Raw genomic sequence first — 21,395 nt, 5'->3', positions numbered from 1 at the left:
GCGCTGGCAGAGTAGGTTTGGTGAGTCACATCTGGGTACTTTGCAGAGTGAATAATTGGTATTGGTATTGGTTTATTATTTGTACCTTACTTTTTTTTTTACCGAGGTACAGTGAAAAACTTGTCTTGCAAACCGATCGTACAGGTCAATTCATTACACAGTGCAGTTACATTGAGTTAGTACAGAGTGCATTGATGTAGTACAGGTAAAAACAATAACAGTACAGAGTAAAGTGTCACAGCTACAGAGAAAGTGCAGTGCAATAAGGTGCAAGGTCACAACAAGGTAGATCGTGAGGTCAAGAGTCCACCTCATCATATAAGGGAACCGTTCAATAGTCTGATCACAGTGGGGTAGAAGCTGTCCTTGAGCCTGGTGGTACGTGCCCTCAGGCTCCTGTATCTTCTACCCGATGGAAGAGGAGAGAAGAGAGAATGTCCCGGGTGGGTGGGGTCTTTGATTATGCTGGCTGCTTCACCAAGGCAGCGAGAGGTAAAGACAGAGTCCAAGGAGGGGAGGCTGGGCTATGATGCGCTGATGCGCTGGGCTGTGTCCACAACTCTCTGCAGCTTCTTGCGGTCCTGGGCAGAGCAGTTGCCGTACCAAGCCGGGATACATCCAGATAGGATGCTTTCTATGGTGCATCGGTAAAAGTTGGTGAGGGTCAAAGGGGAATAAGTATTGAAATGGATACAGTGTCAATAAAATGGGCTGCTTTTTCCTGGATGGTGTCGAGCTTCTTGAGTTGGAGCTGCATCCACCCAGGCAGTGGAGAGGGTTCCTCACACTCCTGCCTTGTTGCTGCTGGAAAGAACTGCGGTGTCAGTGAATCACTCACCACACAACACTCAGCTTCTGAACTGCTCTTGTGGCCACTGCGTTTCTGTCATTGGTGCAGATAAATGCTGATCCCTAGGACATTGTTGATGGCCAACTCAGCGATGGTCTTACCACTGACTGTCAAGGACAGGTGGTTAGACTCTGCTTTGTTGGAGAGGGTTGTGGTCTGATCCTCGTGTGGGATCAATGTTACTTGTCACTCATCAGTCTCTGCTCGAACATTGCTCAGGTTAATCTGCACCTAGGTGTGGACTGCCTCATTAGCTGAGGAGATGTGAACGGAACTGAACATTGTGACGTCTTCATAACTCCCTCCCTTATGGTAGAGGGTGGTTCTTGAGAAGAAATGGATCGTTCTCCAGCTGGCAGAGATCAATGCTTGGGCCCCAGTTGGTCATGATCTATATCAATGATTTTACTGAGGGAACCAAGTATCATTTGCCCAAGTTCCATGATGGTACAGATTAGGTGGGATCATGAGTATGGAGGAAGATATAAAGAGGCTTCAAGGGGAATATGGACGAGCTGGGTGAGTGGCTGAGAACACGGCAGGTAGAACTAAGGAAGGAGAAATGTGACCCCACCTATTTTGGTACACAAAACAGGAAGGCAGAATATCTTTTAAACGGTGAGAGATTGGGTAGTGTTGATGTTCAAGGAGGCCCAGTTCTTCTTGTACAGAAGTCACTGAAAGCCAATATCCAGGGGCAGCAAGCAATCAGGAAGGCAAATACTATGTTGGCCTTTATTACAAGAGGATTTGAATACAGGGGTCTTACTGGAATTGTACAGGGACTCAGTGAGAGCACAGCTGGTGCACTGGAGGAGGAGACAGTTCTGCTCTCCTCACTGAAGGAAGGATGGACCTGCCACAGAGAAGGTTCACCAGCTGGTTCCTGGGATGGTGGGTTTGCTGTACCAGGAGAGATTGTGTAGACCGGAATTACATTCACTTGAGTTTAAAAGAATGAGAGGTGACCTCATTGAAACTTTCTAAATTCTTACAGAGCTCAGCAGGCTGGACGTAGGGAGGATGTTTCCTCTGGCCGAGGATCTAGAGCTACAGGTCACAGAGTGAGAGACGGGCCATTTATGATGGTCTGAGGCTCGGAGTGACTGGTCCATATCTGCCAGGCACGTTCTTCAGTGGCTGCCTCCCAGCACAAGGTCCCATGTGGAAGACTCCTCACGTTGACTGGGCTAGGGGGTGATTGGTTCACATCAGCAACCAGAGCCAAGGGCCTTCTGGTTTTATTCTTATGTGGAGTCACCTGTAGGGAGAGTGCTGGCAGACTTCCTCAGTGAATCTGATGGGTTTTACAACAATACTACTTCTGGGATTAGTCTTTCACTCCAGATTGAGTGAATTAATTGAATTTAAATTCCCCAGGTGCCATGTAAGATTTGAACTGTCTGCAGATCAATAGTCTAGACCTTTGGATCTCTGGTCAAGTAACATAACCACTGTGGCAGTCGAACCTTTACCTCCACAGTTGTACAAGCTGTGTACATCAACTACTGTACTCAATCTACCAAAGATGAACCAGACTGTTTGTTGTAGATGTGGTGGAAATGTGAGGTTGCACTGGGACAGTTGTGGCCCAGTCTGACACTGACCACAGAGCTGAGGTTGGCAAACACAATGTCCAGCCTGCTGTGTGGTATCTGGTCAGGCAGCTGAGGTGTATCCGTTGTCCCAGGACAGTGGGGTCGCTGTGCACCCCCTGCCGATGTTAGTGCCTCAAATACTCACAGTCCCAACACCAGGAGAAGCTTCACCACCATTCTGCAGCTCCTCAGGCAGCAGGGCGGAGCTGGGCGGCGAGTCAAGGGCAGACGCAGGGGACAGGCTGAGATCCACGATGGAAATAGAGCTCTGGGCTGGAGAGAAACGCGAGTCTGGCTTCTCCTGAGCCTGGGAAATGATAAATGGACCTGGAACAAGAAAGAGTGTATGAGAAGGGGGCAGGGTTGTAGCAGTGGGGATGGATATCATCAGGCAAACTCATCAACAAATACAGCACATATTAACTGAAGGGACACACGCAGCGGCTATGAAGAAACATCAACTGTCTTTTATCAACATTAATGTAACCCAATACACGTCTACACGTCCATCCAATCATCCCATAGTATTCATTAATCATCTGTTCTTTTCAAGTGAATCAGTTATTTCTGAGTTGACGCTTTTTCTTTCATTCATTGTAATCTTTTTTTTCCACTTTCACCTGTGTCTCTTCTTTAATAGAGGGACCAGACTTGTGCGCAAAGCTTCAAGGGTGATCTGACCAGGCTGCACAGGGTCACAATAGAACTTTTCAAACTTGTATTTGAGGAATAAGTGCCACCATTAGTTGCATTGTGGACCTGCACTGGTGAGTTTAAACGATCGGCTCACCTGCACCCTGAGCTCCCGTCACTCTTTTACCACGTTCAGTTGTCAGATTTCAAGGTTTGTAAGGTTTTAGCTTTCACCAGGATGTTGCCTAGATTGAAGTGTTTTAGCTGTAAGGGGAGGTTAGACAAACTTTCTCTGCAGCATTGGAGGCTGATGGGTGACCTGACAGAAGTATTTAAAATGCTGAGAGGCATAGATAGAGTAGACAGTCAGAGTCTGTTCCCCAGGGTGGAAATGTCAAATACTGGAGGGCATAGGTTGAAGGTAAGAGGGGGAAAATTTAAAGGAGGTGTGCGGGACAAGTTTTTGTTTTACATAGAGGTGCCTGGAACGGGCTGCCAGGGGTGGAGGTAGCGGCAGATACAATAGCAACAATAAAGGGGCATTTAGACAGGGACATGAACAGGCTGGGGACAGAGGGATATGGACCACGTGCAGGCAGATGGGATTAGTTTAAATCGGCATCATGGTCAGCACGGATTTGGTGGGCCAAAGGGCCTGTTTTGTATGTTCTAAGGTTTCGGGCTTATTTTCTCCCAGACCTTTTGAGTCAGAGTCCAGAGTCACCACCAGTCACACACTGAGGAAGGTGGGTAGTGAATGCCACAGGTTCTCACAAAGACAAGTTGTACAGTCAGGGAGAATATCTCTCAGCTTTGCAGGTTCTTGTTCATCACTAGGTCCCTCACCAGTGTGTGAGGGCTGGGGAGATGCTGGTGCAATGATAGCTGTTCCATCGTCGGTCATCTTCAGCTCCCTCCGGGCACTGCTCTCTTCTGTAGTCTCATAACGTCTCTGCTTCTTCCCCCTCATCATCCGAAGCTTGGAGATGCTGAGCTTTAGATCCAGGGGCTCGTCCAGGGAATGCATCGTCACAGGAATGGCACGTCCAACAAGGAGACTCTGTGGTTAAAGCCAGGCAGGGAAACCTCTACAGCAGCCTTATATCCTGAAAAACAGAATAGCGAATAGATCACACGGATTAGTGAACAGAGCTTTCTAATTGTGGTTTTAGTACCTTGGCCAAAAACAGCAGAACCCTGTTCACAGATGAAATTCAATTCAATGGCTCTTGTTATGTGGGACAAACAAGAGGCCTATTTTGCACAGAGCAAGATCCCAACAAGAAAAACAATAAAACAGATTTTCAATTAATCTCATTTTGGTGATGTGTTGGTTGACATTTAACTAGTTATAAGTATCGGCCAAGGCACAGGGAAAATAGAACATATAGAACATAGAACAGAACAGCAGAGGGACAGGCCCTTCGGCCCACCATGTTGTGCCAAACTAATGAAACTAGTGATTAAACACATAACTAAACCTGTCCCTTCTGCCTACACAGTGTCTGTGTCCCTCCATCCTCTGCACATCTATCTGCCTATCTAAGAGCCTCTTAAACCCCTCTATCGTATCTGCCTCCACCCCCACCCCTGGCAGCACATTCCAGACACCCACCGCTCTCTGTGTAAAAAAAACCTGCCACGCACATCTCCTTTGCATTTACCCCTCTCACCTTAAATGCATGCCCCCAAGAATAAGGCATTTTGACCCTGGGAAAAAGATACCGGCTGTCTACTCTATCTACACCTCTCATGATCTTATAAACCTCTATCAGGTCTCCCCTCAGCTTCCGCTACATTAAAGAGAGCTGAGGGAACCTTCACATTCACCTGAACAAGCAGGAGAGACTGATTTAACATCACTGCAGGAAAAGAGAACCTCCACTAGTGCAACATTCCCCAACACCACCAGCCATTACCACGGTCACTCACTCCCACGTTTCCCTTATTCTTCACATTACTCACCTGTGGGGATAAATGCCTCACTAATTTACTTCCAATGCTGAGTTTGCATCTGCCCCAGTGAAGCTACGTACAGGTCATCCCGACCTGCACAAGGTAACACTGTGATCATCTCTTTCAACAAACCCTAACCTGGAGCCAAAGGTTGCCTCTGATCATGGGTTCTACACTGGCCTGGTTACACAGCTCAGCAAGTTATATATCATGGTGACATTTAGTAGCTCCAGTTCCAGGCCTGCAAAGTCACCAGGCTCTGTTTGTTCAAATACTTTTGGTTCCTCATCCAGGAGACTTGCTTTGTTCCCATATTCCAATCAGGACCAGCAGGGTGAGTTGGTGAGACACCCATTAGTTCCAGCCCCAGTCGATCCAGGTCCACAATTCCAGGTAGTGCTGCAGGGACACACGAAACTCCAAGGGTGAAACGGTCGGTGGGTCTGTCATCTGTTTCAAAGCACTTTGGGATGTTGTAGGAATGACAGCAGCCAGTTTATATGCAGTAAGCTCCCACCAACAATGGGACAATGTCAAGACAGCAAAGCTGGCAGAAGGATAAGTATCACCCCAAAACACCAGGAAGAACTCCCCTGCTTCACTTCAAACACTACCACACGACCTTCAGTGTTCATGAGAGAGGAGACTGAACATCTCGTTTGAGCCTCCAACGGTACACCACTCCACGGCAGGCACTCCAGGACAGGCACGATAGTGTAGCGGTTAGCGTAACGCTGTTACAGTGCCAGCGACCCGGGTTCAATTCCGGCTGCTGTCTGTAAGGAGTTTGCACATTCTCCCCGTGTCTGCGTGGGTTTCCTCCGGGTGCTCCGGTTTCCTCCCACATCCCAAAGGTGTACAGGTTAGGAAGGTGTGGGCATGCTATGTTGGCGCCGGAAGCATGGCGACACTTGCGGGCTGCCCCCAGAACACTCTACGCAAAAGATGTATTTCACTGTGTGTTTCAATGTACATGTGACTAATAAAGAAATCTTATCCCTCAGCTTTCACATGGGATCATCAGCCCAGATCTTCTGGTGCTTGGGTACCTGAGGTTGGGTGAGGGTACGACTGTCTAGCTCAGGGCTGTGTGCTTGCTGCACACTGAGCCACAGCTGATGCTCATCGGTGATTGGTCAACTCTGTTATGTGGCAGTACGTGGTGACCATGGGGGCCACAGTCTTTTCCCCAGGGTGGGGGAGTCTAAAACTAGAGGGCATTGATTTAAAGTGAGGGGGGAAAGATCTAAAGCAGACCTGAAGGGCAACTTTTTCACACAGAGGGTGGTGGGTGTGTGGAACGAGCTGCCAGAGGAAGTGGCAGAGGTGGGTACAATTACAGCATTTAAAAGACATTTGGACAGGTCCATGGATAGGAAAGGTTCAGAGGGATATGGGTCAAATGCAGGCAAATGGGACTGGCTTGGACAGACATCTCGGTCGGCATGGACCAGTTGGGCCGAAGGGCCTGTTTCCGTGCTGTATGACTCTATGGCAGAAGGCGAATTTGTGGATTGTGAGTTAGTGAGACACCCATTAGTTCCAGCTCCCCTCAATCTAGGCCCACACTCCCTGGTAGTGCTGCAGGGACCATTGTTGGGAATGAGATATTAAAGTGAATCCAGATCTGGGGTCAGATTGGATTCAAACTTCCCGTCACACTCTGCTGGAATTCCACATCAATATTTCCAGGCATTGCCCAAATTGTGTCAATTCTTTCTGCTAATGAAGTACCTCGGCAGATGTTGTATTGTTGCAAGTTGTTGTTGGCTGTGAGACATTCTTCCACGGGCAGAGAATTTGCTGTAGGCTTCACTCTGGGCTTGCTCACAGACTCGGCACGGTAGGGTCAGGGTGTGGGAACGATGACCGAGACACAGCAATCCCTTTATTCTCAAACCCACGTTCCCACACATCGGGAGCCAAGGGTCGGAATCATGCAGGAAGTGCTTTAGTCATCTCTGAAAGGCGTAGTAATTGCTGTAGCAATGTGAGTTTATTTTGTTTCTTGTAAGACCATGCCCACTCCATATTTGAAGGGTTTGATGAGATTGAAGTGGAGACAATGGTTCTATCCGCAGGTAAGGTCAGAAATAGGCTTCCGAACATAAAAAAGTTATCAATAAATCCAACATGGAATTCAAGGGAAACTCTCAGCTCACTGTGTGCTCTGGATTTGCACTTTACTCCTGAGGGGAGTCCAGTTTCAGAGCAGAGATGCATTTATGGGGAGGTTAGATAAACAAGTGTGGTAGAGATGAACAGAAAATTATGATGATTAGAAGGGAGGGGAGAACATTCACCTGGAGATTAAACACCAGCTTGGGCCAGTTAACATTTCTGTGGCTGCAGGGGATTTAAGAGTGAACCTACTAAGAACTGAGTGTATTATGTGGTGTGACTTTTGAAACATGATTGTACCAGACTGCCATAAGTTGAAAAGTTATGACCTTCAACAAAGGTCCTTTTGATGGCACCTCTACCTGTAGTAAGCAACAACATGAAAGAACTTACAGACACCACAGTGCACTCATACTTGGCTGGGAATAGACTGGGGACTTCATTTTCTGAGCAAATTAGTGAAATCAATTCCTTAGTGACCCAAGTACTTTACACAGTGGATACACATCATATCTGATGGATTGTGAAGCACTTTGGGACATCCTGAGGTGCTACTTTTTATTCCTGCTCCTTATTTCCTTGCCTGTCTCTGCTCTCTCCTGAAACCATTCTCCAGTTTGGGAGACAGATCCTCTCACACTGTAGCTCCAGGTACCTCACTTTGTGAGCATCTGTGGCTAACGACACCCCAGTCAGGGGAACTTTGCAAGTAGAGACCGCTATGTTTACAGGGGGGGGGACTCTCCTGCTCTTCTCTGACACTCTGCCATGGTATCTTCTATATCTGTCCAAGGCAGTTTCCAATCAGGAGCAAGTGGAGACTGGTCACACCCTTGCATCTGGCTTCCTTAACCCTTGATGTTCTGTTTGACAAAAACCTCAGGGTGATTTTGAAGATTATGTCAACTGCTTTTCTTCTGGAGTGGATGCAGTGTGTTGAGGGCAGCAACAGCTGGTGTGTGCAGTTTACTTCCTGGTATCACTCTGATTGTCCAAGTTCTAATTTCAAGATCCTGCTCACTTGTTCTAGACCCCGACTGAAAGAATAAGCTTCTCTCTAACTGCACTACCACAGTCCTGAATCACTCTAGTTAGCCAGAAGGTACAATGCTACACAGCACAGGAGCTGTTGGGGTGGACGGGATGGGGAGGAGCTCTGCTCTCTCTCGGCTGCAAGCGATCCCACACCGGGAGAAAGCTGTGGCGTGTGCACTTAGGTTGGTGGTTAATTATCATTCAAGGTAGTGAGGAGAACTCCCCCAAGTTCATCGCAAATGGTCACTTGCGTCCATCTGAGTGGTCAAGAGGACTTTGGTCTCGTGCCCTGTCTGAAGGGCAGCGCCTCCAAAAACGTAGTCCTCCTCCCGCACTGCCGGGCTCCCTGGTGTCTGTGCTCCTCAGAGTGAAGTCATGACCTTTAACACTATTACTGGTTGGAGCATCACAGAGGTCAAAGGACAACCTCACCTATTTACCTTCTATCCCAATGAAAGGACAGTACAGCGTGACCGAGTGTGCCGACGGTACAGAGCTAGATGGGATGGGGAACTGCAGAATCTACAGGGACAGTGGCAGGTTGAACAAGTGGGCAACAGGTGACAGGCAATGTTTGACGGGAAGTGAATGGGAGTTAGTTACCTTAATAAGAAAAGACCTTAATAAGATTTCTTTATTAGTCACACGTACATTGAAACACAGTCAAATGCTTATTTTGTGTAGAGTGCTCTGGGAGCAGCCCGCAAAGTGTCGCCACGCTTCCGGCACCAACATAGCACGCCCACAGCTTCCTAACCCGTACGTCTTTGGAATGTGCCTCAGTGGGAAGAATAGAAAACCAGAATTTTGTCTTGAAAAGGTGAGAAACGAGAAGTTCATACACCGAGGGGTGATGGTTCACTCGATGGGGAAAGTTACGCAGAAGGCAGATGGGATGTTTTTCTTTATTGCAAGGGGTTGGATTGCAAAGGTCAGAGTTCCTGGATTCGCTGAGACTGTATCAGGGGGCATAGGATGGACCTCAGGACGGAAACCAAAACTGCATATGGTTCTCAAACCAACACAGTTGATTGGCTGGCAACCACAATCAATCCTGGGGTGAGTCTCACTCCAGAAAAGAGATTGGGGATGACCGATTTATACAGAGGTTTAGAAGAAGCAGGCGATTTCATCCCGACACAGGATTGAGAAAGTTTAACAGGGAGAAGCAGTAAAAACGTCTTTTTACTCACGAGGCGGTCAGTTTTCGGAATTCTTTACCTCTTGGGACAGAGTAAACTCCAAGGGTGAGATCGATGAACACAACAGAAACAAAGGGATTTTTGGACCAGGTGAGAAAGTGCAGAAGGTCGAGGGCATCTTGTGAACAAGTTGGATGGACAAGTAGGATGAAGGGCTAGATGGAACTGTCCTGCTAGGGAAGGTCCCACTATCTGCCTGCTGCCTCAGTGCATGCCCTATCTGAAGACACAAACACCACCCCCCCTACACCCAGGCCAATTTTTATTCCTCAACTAACAATATCAGATAGTTAAATGTAATCATCGTTAGGTTGTTTTTGTGGGAGCTTGCTGTGCACAGACCGGCTCCTGCCGTTCCACATTACAACAGTGTCTGCACTGTGAAGAACACTTCTGTCGCTGTGCAGTGCTTTGAGACAGCTTGAGGTGGTGCATTATAAAACTAAGTTTATGCCTTTAAATGAATCCAGCACGCAAAGGGTTAAGTAAAGAAGCAGTAAATATCCCGAGTGTGTGCAGCACCTCTGTACCAGGAAACCAGAGCAAGTCCCTTCGGAGGAAGCTTGCGTCTTGGTCGGGTATATGCATGTGTGCAGGGTGGGACGGCCAAGCTTGTTCTGAGCAGTGGAGTGCTGGAGCCTGTGGGCGGGGGAGCACTCCCTCCCCAGCCCGAATGTGTGCGCGTCAGCTCTGGTCTCCTACAAGGCCAGACATTCAATTCAATCAGCACCAAGTCATTCAACAAAGGACTAACCCCTCCAGCCTTGAACGGGGTAATATTTCAGTGAAACATCACACCTTCACACCGACTCCAGTGATCCAACTCTGTCTCCAAACAAATGAGTCTTTGGTGAGGTTCTGACACTGGTGGAGTCTGTAACCCCACATCAGGAAGAATCCTGTCTGCATGTAATGTGGGCACAGGCCAAGAATGAGGCACCAGAACACTAGCAGGGGCCTCGACTGACATCTGCACTCTCCCACTTCAGTTCAGATTCACAAGACCTGCGGCTGGGACTGAGCGACCGCGCCACAGCGGGGCTGATCAGTAGAACCTCATCATCCTCTCACAACACTGGCACCATAATCCGGGAGACAGGAAGAGGAGTTCTGCTGCAGCGAGCAGTTATTGCCCCTTGTCAGGGCAGTGCCGAGGGAGCTTTATTCTGCCCCCCGAGAGGCAATGGGCAGAGGGCAGCCCCTGCTGCCCTAGTGGTTTATCCCTTTGCCCACACCACCAAAACAGACCATCTCCGGGAGACTTCCTCCCTGTCAGCGAACTGCCCGCTGCTCCTCTCACACCTCAGCAGGAGGATAAAATCTGAAACATCGTCAGACGTTGCAGAGAGAGGAAGGCGACAAGCGGGAGCAGCAGGGACAGGGGGATGCGGAGGGAGAGGGAGAGGCGAGGCGAGAGAGGAGCGGAGAGGGAGTTGGAGAGAATGGAGAGAGGGGGGGAGAGGAGAAGGATGACAGAGAGGGGGAGAGGGCGTAGGGGCAAGGGGTTGGGATATGGATGTTCCATCGCCCCGGAAAAGGGGAAGTTGTGAGGGAAGGAGTACGAGGAGGGGGGGGGGGGTGAATGGAGAGGGAGGGGTGAGGATTGCAGGGCAAGACAAGAGGGAAGGTGAAAGGGGACAAGGAAGGAGGAGGGGAGGACGATGATGGAGGGGAAGGAAACGGGTGTAGTGAGAGTTGTGAAGGGGTGGGAGATTGGGGGGGTGTTGGGGGAGAGGGGGGGAGTTGGGGGAGGGAAACAGGGAGAGAGGTGAGCAGAGGGGGATATTGAGAAAGGGAGAGTAGGCAGAGATGGGAGAGTAGGTGTTGGGCAGGGGGAGGGGGAGGGAGCTGGGGGGAGCAGGGAAATCGTGCCCATCTGCTTGGGAGCTCCTTGCAGGTCTCCCTCCCATCAGACCTCCACTGTAGGTACATGTGAGTGTGATAATAGTAATCTGCCCCACCTCATCCTCGAGGACTTTGAGAGAGTTGACCACTCCGCCCTCCTCCATCTCTGGCTGTTCCGGCTTACAGGAAGGGAGTCACTGGTAACGGCTTCCTTTCCACACCACCTCATGTCCCCCGAGGAACTCGCCTCAGCTCCCCGTCCCCCACCTACATCTTTGTCCTTGGTGACATCATTTGCCAGTGGGCCATCAGATTCCGTGTGTACACCAACACCCTGGCTGACATCAAGGCCCCCACCAGCCCCCCCAACAACTTCCCAAATTGTCCGGCAACTTGTTCAACATCCAGAGATACTGGGAAGACCAAAACCAAAGTAGTTAGCCCCAGGATAAACTCAGCTGCACACACAGTGGTTGGAATGTAGAACCCTGCAGTGATGAAGTGAGTTCAAATCCCACCACAGCAGATGGGAATTTTAGATCAGATTAAATAGAGCACCAATATCAATCAATTCATTTCACTAACGTTTGCAGGGAAAGACACCTGCTCTCCTCCCCTCTGCTGGTCAATGAGTCAACGTCAGTCCAAAACAAGCGAGTCTGAGTGTCCCTGGCCAGTCAGCTCAAGAGCAAGAAAGGATAAATATTAAATGTTGACCTTGCCCAAGCCTGGAAATATATAAAAATAAAATCCGTTTGAAAGGTTTATTTAACCTAGTCCTACTTGATCTTCGGATCACATTTTGTACAACTGATCCCTCCTCCTTCCACCCCTAACCTCCAGGGTAACTGTCCATATGCACAGGGAGATTCCATAAACCTGGGCTCTTCCAAACTCTGTTGGCCGTGTCCCAACTCACGCTGGCTAAAGGAGCTGAACAAACAGTTGATGTTGTGTAGGGTGGAGAGGCGGAGGGTAGAGGGGGTGGTAGGAGGGCAGGTGATGAGAGTGGACAGGTGGAAGGGGAGAGCTGTGGGAAGATGGAGGTAAAAAGGATAGTGAGTGCTGGGGGAGAGGGGTCTGAGGGACGGCGTGAGGGAGGGGGATTAACGTCAGTGGGGATACAGTCAGTGACACGGGGCGCTGGGGGAGAGGGGTCACTGAGGGACGGTGTGAGGGAGGGGGATTAACGTCAGTGGGGATACAGTCGGTGACACGGGGTGCTGAGGGAGAGGGGTCACTGAGGGACGGCGTGAGGGAGGGGAATTAACATCAGTGGGGACACAGTCAGTCATTGACACAGGGCACCGGGTGAGAGGGGTTACTGAATGATGTGCAAAGGAGCTGGATTTTAGTCTTTGATAGTTTTGTTTGAAAAGCCCAGTAAAATTCAGAAGGGATTCTAAAAAAAATGCTATTGGTCTTTGTAAGTCAGATGAGAAGATTGTTTTTTTTGCATGTTTCGTGGCTGAGAGAATTTAATGTCTGTAATAAAACAAACCAGCTGTGAGGAATTACAAGCCTGGATGTGTCCAGGGACACCTCCGTGAATAGGAAGAGAACTGCAGGCCTATAACGTACCAAACTCTGAGTAACACTGCAGGCTGCCAAATCCCCCCTCCCACCAGCACCGCACATCACCGGAAACCCCAACCCCCACCCCTCCCTGTCCCAGAGCTCAGAGTCCCCCACAGGGGCCCCTCACACACCAGCCCGACAGCAGAAAGTCTGAAACCAACCTCAGACCCTTCCGTCCTGACCTGCAGTGCATCCAGCCATGCACTGCGAGATTCCAGAAGGTTCTCTGGGCTCTTTCTTCATTCAATCACCAAGGGAACTGCAATGAAAGAACCAGCTGTGATTTACAGCAGATAACACCACAAGATCAGTGTGAACTATATCCTTGCAATAATCACAGTGCAGTCTCATTGTTAGGTGACCAAAGCCTGAAGCTGAATGGTGCTAGACCTCTCCAGAGACCCTGCCTTCAGGAACCAGTTACTAGCAACAGATTGAAGCACTGCGGGGAAGTTTTCACAGATACTGAAAAATCAGCCTCACAATTCTAAACTTAAAACCAAATTCACTCAGCACATGGGTGTGGCAGTAAAGCCGCATCGTAGAATCATACAAATCGTCCGTGTTCACATGTAGGGTCTTGACCCTAAACACAATGTCCATTTCCCTCCACAGAAGCCGCCTGACCCGCTGAGTTCCTCCAGCGCTTTGTTTTTTGCTTCCGTTTCCAGTGCCTGCCATCTCTTGTGCCTCCATTATCCGTTCCTAATGACCTTGGAGGAGGAGGTGAGGAGCTACCGCGGTTGTTGCTGCCCTCAGGGAGCCCCAGGCTCTGATCCACCGTTCATAACAGAAGCTGATACGTCTGTCAGGCTTGGAGATGGTGCGGAAATAGATAACGCTGGAAACACTCAGCAGGTTAGGCAGCATCAGTGGAATGAGAAACAGAGTTAATCTTTCAGCTTTAAGGCCCTTTGTCAGAACTCAGAGTTTTCTCACTTTCCCAGCTCCAACTTGACCTGAAACATGAACTGCTTCTCTTTCTGCCTAACCTGCCGAGTTTCCAGCACATTTTGCCCTTATTCCGACAGTGTGGTGACGCAGGTGAAGACGTACGATGTACTTGAGTACAGGAGATGGCACATCACGTTACAGTTGTACAAATCATTGGCGAGGCCACACTTGGACCATCGTGTGGTTCTGGTCACCACACTGCAGGAAGGATGTGATTCAGCTGGATGTTGCCAGGACTGGAGGGCTTGAGCTACAAGGAGAGACTGGACAGGCCAGGACTGTTTTCCCTGGAGCGGAGGAGGCTGAGGGGGGACCTTATACTGAAATCATGAGGGGTATAAATAGGGTAGATAGTCAGTCTTTTTCCCAGAATAGGGTGTCTTAAATTAGAGGGCATAGGTCAAAGGTGAGAGGGGAAATATTTAAAGGGGAAACTTGTTTACACCAAGGGTGGTGGGTGTGTGGAACGAGCTGCCAGAGGAGGAACAATTACACTTAAAAGACATTTGGACAGGTACGTGGATAAGAAAGTTTAGAGGGATAATGGGCCAAACACAGGCAAATGGAATTAGCATAGACAGGCAGCCTGGTCAGCATGGGTGAGTATCTGTGCTGTAACAACTCTAAAAATCTCTAAGGATCTATTTCGAATTCCCAGCATCTGCTGCTCTTTAATTTTTGATTACTGTTGCAGAGGCTGGTGGTCCCATGTGCCTGCAACCCTCACCGTTCCAGGTGGCCAAAGGTTAGGCAGGTGGTGTTAGAGAAAGCAGCAAACAGCCCCAACCTGCTCTTCAAACCTGCTGCTGCTGTGGTGCACAGATGGACAATGATGGCACTCTGACAATGGGTGTGAAGCACACGGTCTCCCCCTCCCTCCATAAACAGAGGTTTCTTTAAACAACACAACAGGGGATCTCCTGTCTTCGTGTAGCAAGGCCCAACAAATCCCTGAGCAACATCATCTAACTCTGGTTAGACCACACTTGGAGTACTGTGTCCAGTTCTGGTCACCTCATTATAGGAAGGATGTAGAAGCGTTGGAAAAGGTGCAGAGGAGATTTACCAGGATGCTGCCTGGTTTAGAGAGTATGTATTATGAGGAGAGACTAAGGGAGCTAGGGCTTTACTCTTTGGCGAGGAGGAGGATGAGAGGAGACATGATAAAGGTGTACAAAATATTAAGAGGAATAGATAGAGTGGACAGCCAGCGCCTCTTTCCCAGGGCACCAATGCTCAATACAAGAGCGCATGGCTTTAAAGTAATGGGTGGGAAGTTCAAGGGAGATATCAGAGGAAGGTTTTTTTTTACCCAGAGAGTGGTTGGGGCATGGAATGCGCTGCCTGGGGTGGTGGTGGAGGCAGGTACATTGGTCAAATTCAAGAGATTACTAGATAAGCATATGGAGGAGTTTAAAATGAGAGGGATATGTGGAAGGAAGGGGTTAGATAGTCTTAGGCAAGGTTTAAAGGTTGGCACAACATTGTGGGCTGAAGGGCCTGTATTGTGCTGTACTGTTCTATGACCTATGATCTTGTGCTAAGCACATTGGTCAATGCCAAATTCTCCAGCTACAGGTAACTGGTCACTTCTGTTGTAAATCACTCCTCTTTTATATGGTCTCCGACTCTCTCTCCACTGGCACAGCCGGACCTGCTGGGCATGACCCACAGCCCTGCAGGTCATACACTGCCTTGTCGGTGTTCTCACCCTCCAACTGACCTCACCACTTTTGTTCCTTCTCCAGCCACCTGTTCACCATCGACCCAATGACCTTTGCAACCGCGGCCTCACTCTGACGGAGATACACCCTCCACCCTCTCTGCAACCGCGGCCTCACTCTGACGGAGATACACCCTCCACCCTCTCTGCAACCGCGGCCTCACTCTGACGGAGATACACCCTCCACCCTCTCTGCAACCGCGGCCTCACTCTGACGGAGATACACCCTCCACCCTCTCTGCAACCGCGGCCTCACTCTGACGGAGATATACCCTCCACCTTCTCTGCAACTTAAAATCAACTTGTTTCAGTCTTTGACCTGAAACGTTGGCTCTGGTTCTCTCTCCACAGACGCTGCCTGCCCTACTGAGAGTTTCCAGTATTTTCCGTTTTTATTTCACATTTCCAGCATCTGCAACTTTTAATTTTTACAACAGGGGCCACACTGGACACCCACACGAAAAGCAGCGACGTTCACACTGAAGGAGCCTGGTGCTGCCGATGTAGGCAGCTTACCACCTTCGTGCTGGCTGCTCTTTATCACAACTGCGGGATGTCGCCACCCTAACGCGCTGCTGGATGCGTACTTCAGCAGCGGTGGCTGTTTCCTGTGGGGCCCACTGACCGTTTGAAGCCAGCCTGCATCACCTAAAGGGGAAGCGCACTGTGTCTGCAGTGGGTGGCAGAGATCGCTGTGGGATTCATTCTTATGAAGAAAACAACAATAATAATAAGATTGGAGATTTTATTCTCCCCACATTCTCAACAACTTTCCCCAGACACCACCCCTCACCCACACACTGGGGGACAACTTACAGCGGCCAATTAGCCAACCAACCCGCATGTCTTTGGGATGTGGGAGGGAACCGGACCACCCACAGGGAAACCCACGTGGTTACAGGGAGAGCGTGCAAACTCCACGCAGACAGTGCTGGAGGTTGGGATTGAACCCGGCTGTGCCACTTGCAAGTCAGTGCCAGGAGTCAAGTCCTGAGGATCTAAATGCACTGCAACAAGTTCAGTGCGCAAGTTCAAGGTCAGCTCTAAATAACCTTTCCCACCTGGATTAAAGCACTGCTCAATAACCTACAGTTCCATTCCTCACTTACCAAAGTCTCCACTGATCAGAACTCAAACCTGCCACTCATAGGGTCAGTGACCAACACCGTCACATTAGTCAGACAAGGTACGTGAGGTAGGGGCACACAAGGGACACATCCATACCCTCCTATGTTTTAGTTTATGCAGTACTGTGTGTCTGCCCCTCCCCATCGACTGACTGCACTTCCCGCTGCCTCAGGAAAGCAACCAGCATAATCAGGGACCCCTCCCACCCCGGTCATTCTCTCTTCTCCCCTCTCCCATCGGGCAGAAGATACAAAAGCCTGAGAGCACGTACCACCAGGTTCAAGGACAGCTTCTATCCCACTGTTATCAGCTCTCAAATGGACCTCTCATAAGCTAACAGATAAACTCTTGATCTCCCAATCTACCTCATTGTGGCCCTTGCACTGCACTTTCTTACAGTAACACCATATTCTGCCTTGTATTTTTTCCTCTTGTACTACCTCAATGTACTTGTGCACGGAACAATCTGTCTGGATGGCAGGCTAACAAAACCTTTTCACTATCTCAGTACGTGTGACAATAACAAACCAATTACTATGGTCAAACAGCGCAACGTCAAGGGAGTAGAATCTCTCTCAGCTAAGATACATCACAGGATAAGCACACGTGTCCATTCAGAAACACGTGTGGGGTCACTGGTACCTGGATCATTGGGATAGCAGCAATCCTCACTACCCCGCTGTCTCGCAGCACCGGAGGCCTGGTTCGATCCTGACCTCGGGTGCTGTCTGTGTGGAGTTTGCACGTTCTCCCCATGACAGTGTTGGTTCCCTCCGGTTTCTTCCCATGTGTGTCGGTAGGTTAATTAGGTACCATAAACTAACCAAGTAGAGGTGGGTGGGAGGAGAATCAAGCGGCAGTGGTCAGTCACGTGAGAGGCAATAGATACAGTGAAATAAGGGACTGATGGGGGGGGGGGGTCACTGACCGCTAGCACAGACTTGATGGGCCAAACAGCCTCAATCTACATCAGAAGGGACTAGGAATACATGAGTATCTGGGACCTCTGCTGTGGATGAGAGGTCTTTGAAAGTCTGTCACTCCACCTTCTAGGTGCACATTGCTCAAGGAGTCCTGGCCGTGATCCTTGGCCGCCAGTGTGGTCTTTGTCTGGCTCCTGCCAGTAGACTTGTCCCTGCTGCAGTGTGCAAAACAGCCCTGTCCCTCACCAATGGTACTTGCATAGGACTGGTCCCTGAACACCCAGCATAGTCAGACATGGGGGAGAAATTCATCCTTGGTCACTGCAGGATTCCAGTGCCCATTGTTCACTGTACTCCCTCTCCAATCTCCATTCCAGAGGGCAGCTAGTACATTTAGCACGTGACCAGTGAGGAGCATCTGCCTCATGGTCTTCTCCTGGGAGCCCTCCTCACTCTCCTCCTCCTGCTAGCCATCTCCCTCCAGTCCAGCCCTAGTAATGTGTCCATGCCAAAGAGCACAGGTTCCAGCAGAAGGTTCGAAGGCAGTACAGTGTCCTTCAACACCTGACATACTGTTCCCTGTGAACTTTACTATCCTAGAGAGCATCAAATGTTCACAGTAATGGTCAGTAGTGATCAGATCAGATCTTTATTAGTCACATGTACATTGAAACACAAAGTGAAATGCATCTTTTGCGTAGAGTGTTCTGGAGGCAGCCCACAAGTGTCGCCACGCTTCCGGCGCCAACATAGCATGCCCACGACTTCCTAACCCGTACATCTTTGGAATATGGGAGGAAACCGGAGCACCCGGAGGAAACCCATGCAGACATGGGGAGAACGTATAAACTCCTTACAGACAGTGGCCGGAGTAGAACCTGGGTTGCTGCCGCTGTTAAACGTTACATTAACCGCTACACTACCGTGCCTGCTCAATAGAGAGCATCAAACATTCACTCAAAGCATCAAACATTTACAGTAATGATCAGTAGTGATCTACCAACACCCAACCCAAAAGCAACTGACGATCCCTTTAAAATCACACTGTGGGGAGGGAGCACCCTGCTGACGAAGGAGTATCCAGCTACACAAGTTTACAAATAATTGAGCTCCAAAATGGAGGACTGACATCAGATCAGCGCTGCACCCTGGCAGACGTCACATCTGTGTTCTCTGCCTCTCCCGCAGCCAGTGGTCACGAATGCACAACTAACAGCCTTACCGATGGCTTCTGATATCACCCATTTTCCAACTGAAATAGTACCTGTAGCTCCCGGGAAAACAGACCTTGTGGAACGGAATTTGCATCACTGGGGAGTTTTCCATGCTTGTTCATGATGGGACTTTACGAAAGGGGGTAACTATTCCAACGGCCTCAGGAGAGTAAATTGTACCAATGCTAAGTTCCAACTTGTACAAACTCAGGCAGACAGTCACTTTCCCAGTTCCTGTGATTTGTTTCCTCTACCTGTGCCAGGCCCAGGAACTGCAATTTTACCCCAGTTATATAGATATGGATTTGAGCACAAGACCAAGCACAACTTCAGTTATTATTTTTACAATTCCCTTCTCCTCGGGCTACAACAGTGGGAAAAGATGGATCTGTTCCTGCTCACTTCTAAATCACCACTAATCAGGGATCTGGGGAAAAGGATAAGTGGAATCCATGAAATCGTTCTCACCAGGAACTGGGCTGCTCGTTCCATACTGTAGAATCCTACCCCATTCCACAGTACAACTCACGGGCTAGAAGTTCTCTCGGAGTGATCTCTATGGGTCAGGAGATTGAACCAATAGCCTCTGTGACAAGTTCCCCTGAGCTAGGTGTAGTCAATACCTCCCAAGCTTGCTCATGTGTGAAGAAAATAATGACGTGCATTTATGTAGCACCTTTCACACCCTCAAGACATTCCAAAGCATTTCACAAGCAACAACATACTTGTGGTGTTCATTGTGAAGACACGGACGTTGGTCGAGGGGGAGTATTGTCCAAGGAAGCAGCAAAGGGGCTCCAACACTTACTGTGTGGTACTTATCTGCCTGAATTCTGTTCTTGGGTTATAGACTGCCGACTGTCTCGGAGAGTTCACAAACCCCAACCCATAATTTTCCAGCTGTTTGGAATGGGCAGAAGCTGGGCATTCCTTCTCTCTGTTTCCTTGTGTTACTCACTGTTTCAGGCTGACTGGAGATGTTGTGGAAGATCAGTGCACTCAGCTGTCTGACTAATGAATGCTCATATTGAAGCAGCTCCTGCAGACACAGCCAGCCTCCTCGCCAGTCAGCTAACACTTCACCTCCCACCAGGCAATGGAAACTTCAGTAAACAAACCCAAGCAATTCAAAGGGCCATGATTTAAATGGACAGAGGCAGCCATAGAGTTATACAGCACAGAAACAGGCCCTTTGGCCCAACTCCTTCATGCCGATCAAGATGTCTACCTGAGCTAGTCCCATTGGCCTGCGTTTGGCCCATATCCCTCTAATCTTTCTCTATCCGTGTACCTGTCCGAGTGTCCACAGCCCTTGTCAGACTGTTCTTGGTGGAGACTGGGGATAATCATCTTCTCTCTAGTCTCTGTAACTCCCACTGCTTCCTCACCCTTAACCAAAGAGTAGCCTACAGCTGAACCCAAAGTGAACAGAAGCGCCTCCTCCTCACACCAGAGATGTTCATCACTCTCCCACCCTCCCCAAGAAAACACATCGAGCTTCCTCTGCCCGAGATCTCCAAACTTCCTCCAAATTTTCCTGCAAAACACTCCCCAGCACAAAGAAACGTGACAGTGCAAGAGGTACTCAGTCCGTCATGTCTGAGTTTGTTCTTTGTAGAACCATCAGGTTAGTTGCAGTGGAGACACAAGAGGTACCAGGAAGGACACGGTCCCTCTTCTTCTACATGGCATTTTAAAATGGAACAATAAAGGCAAAGTCCATTTTTCCCTGAATTTGCCAATCATTTTATTTTACTTCAGATGTTGCAACAAGTTTGAAATCTGATTATGAAAGGAATTGTTTGACAGACCCAAGACAGTGTGTAGCAGTACCCAGTGGCAACACTATCGCCTCCAAGTTAAGTCCCATTTCAAAGCCATCACCACGCTATCCAGGATCACACTCCAAGCACAACACTGAGGGACTGCTGTACTTCAGAGCTAAGACGGTCTCTATGAAACAGAGCTGGGAGATACTGAATGGCGAATCACAGAGTCAGTGCACGGCCTCCCAACAAAATTCCTTCTCCTTCCATCTCTGCCTTTGTTCCTTCTTTTCCCCATGGGACACACAATAGGAAGAGTCCATGTTCCACATGGCAGTCAATTCAGCAAGGTGCCCCTTGTCCTGGATATTCCCATCAGAAAAAACATTTCTTTCCAACTACTGGGTTGTGGCACTTTGGACTGAGAGCAGGTACAACTCTCATTAGAAAACCTTCTCACCATCAATTACTCAACAGTTTCAACACAAACCCAAATCTCAGCAGGAGCCAAGGTCACTAGTTCAAGATCACTGGTTCAAATCAAGATAACTGACACATCAACAGCCTGAGCCAAGATCAGCAGCAGAATACTCGTTCTAGCTATGATCACTGGCAGATAACCAGCTTGAGCCATGATCAATGACTCAAGCCAAGGTGGGTGGCACCAAGGCACAGTAAATAGATCAGCTGCCTCAGAGCTCCAGTGACCGGATTTGATCCTGATCTCAGGTGCTGTCTGTGTGGAGTTTGCATGTTCTCCCTGTGATTGTGTGGGATCCCCCCCGGGGGTTCTGGTTTTCTCCCACATCCCAAGGTAGTGGCCTTTAGCTGAACTGGGTTAGGGTTTGGGTTATCCCCAGCGTGAGGGG

The 21,395-nt window shown here is 49.2% G+C and overlaps 1 protein-coding gene across 4 annotated transcripts in view; it reads right to left on the bottom strand.

The window, feature by feature from the left end:
• The window catches only part of glis2b (GLIS family zinc finger 2b), a 180,479-nt gene that overhangs the window by 7,927 nt on the left and 151,157 nt on the right, over positions 1-21,395 (bottom strand). For 3 of the 4 annotated variants that reach the window (XM_052022112.1, XM_052022110.1, XM_052022111.1), the window contains 2 exons: positions 3,928-4,187; positions 2,594-2,775 (listed from right to left, as the gene is read on the bottom strand). In XM_052022112.1, the coding sequence (XP_051878072.1) occupies positions 2,594-2,775; positions 3,928-4,108 (363 nt within the window). In that variant the 5' untranslated portion in view covers positions 4,109-4,187. Of the gene's footprint in view, positions 1-2,593; positions 2,776-3,927; positions 4,188-12,979; positions 13,078-21,395 lie in introns of all 4 variants that reach the window. The other variant, XM_052022109.1, reaches the window with a different exon arrangement.

The sequence above is a fragment of the Pristis pectinata genome, chromosome 8 (assembly GCF_009764475.1).
Source record: "Pristis pectinata isolate sPriPec2 chromosome 8, sPriPec2.1.pri, whole genome shotgun sequence".
NCBI classification, from domain to species: domain Eukaryota; kingdom Metazoa; phylum Chordata; class Chondrichthyes; order Rhinopristiformes; family Pristidae; genus Pristis; species Pristis pectinata.
Note: the sequence above shows the minus strand (reverse complement) of the source record. Positions and strands in the feature narration are given on the sequence as shown.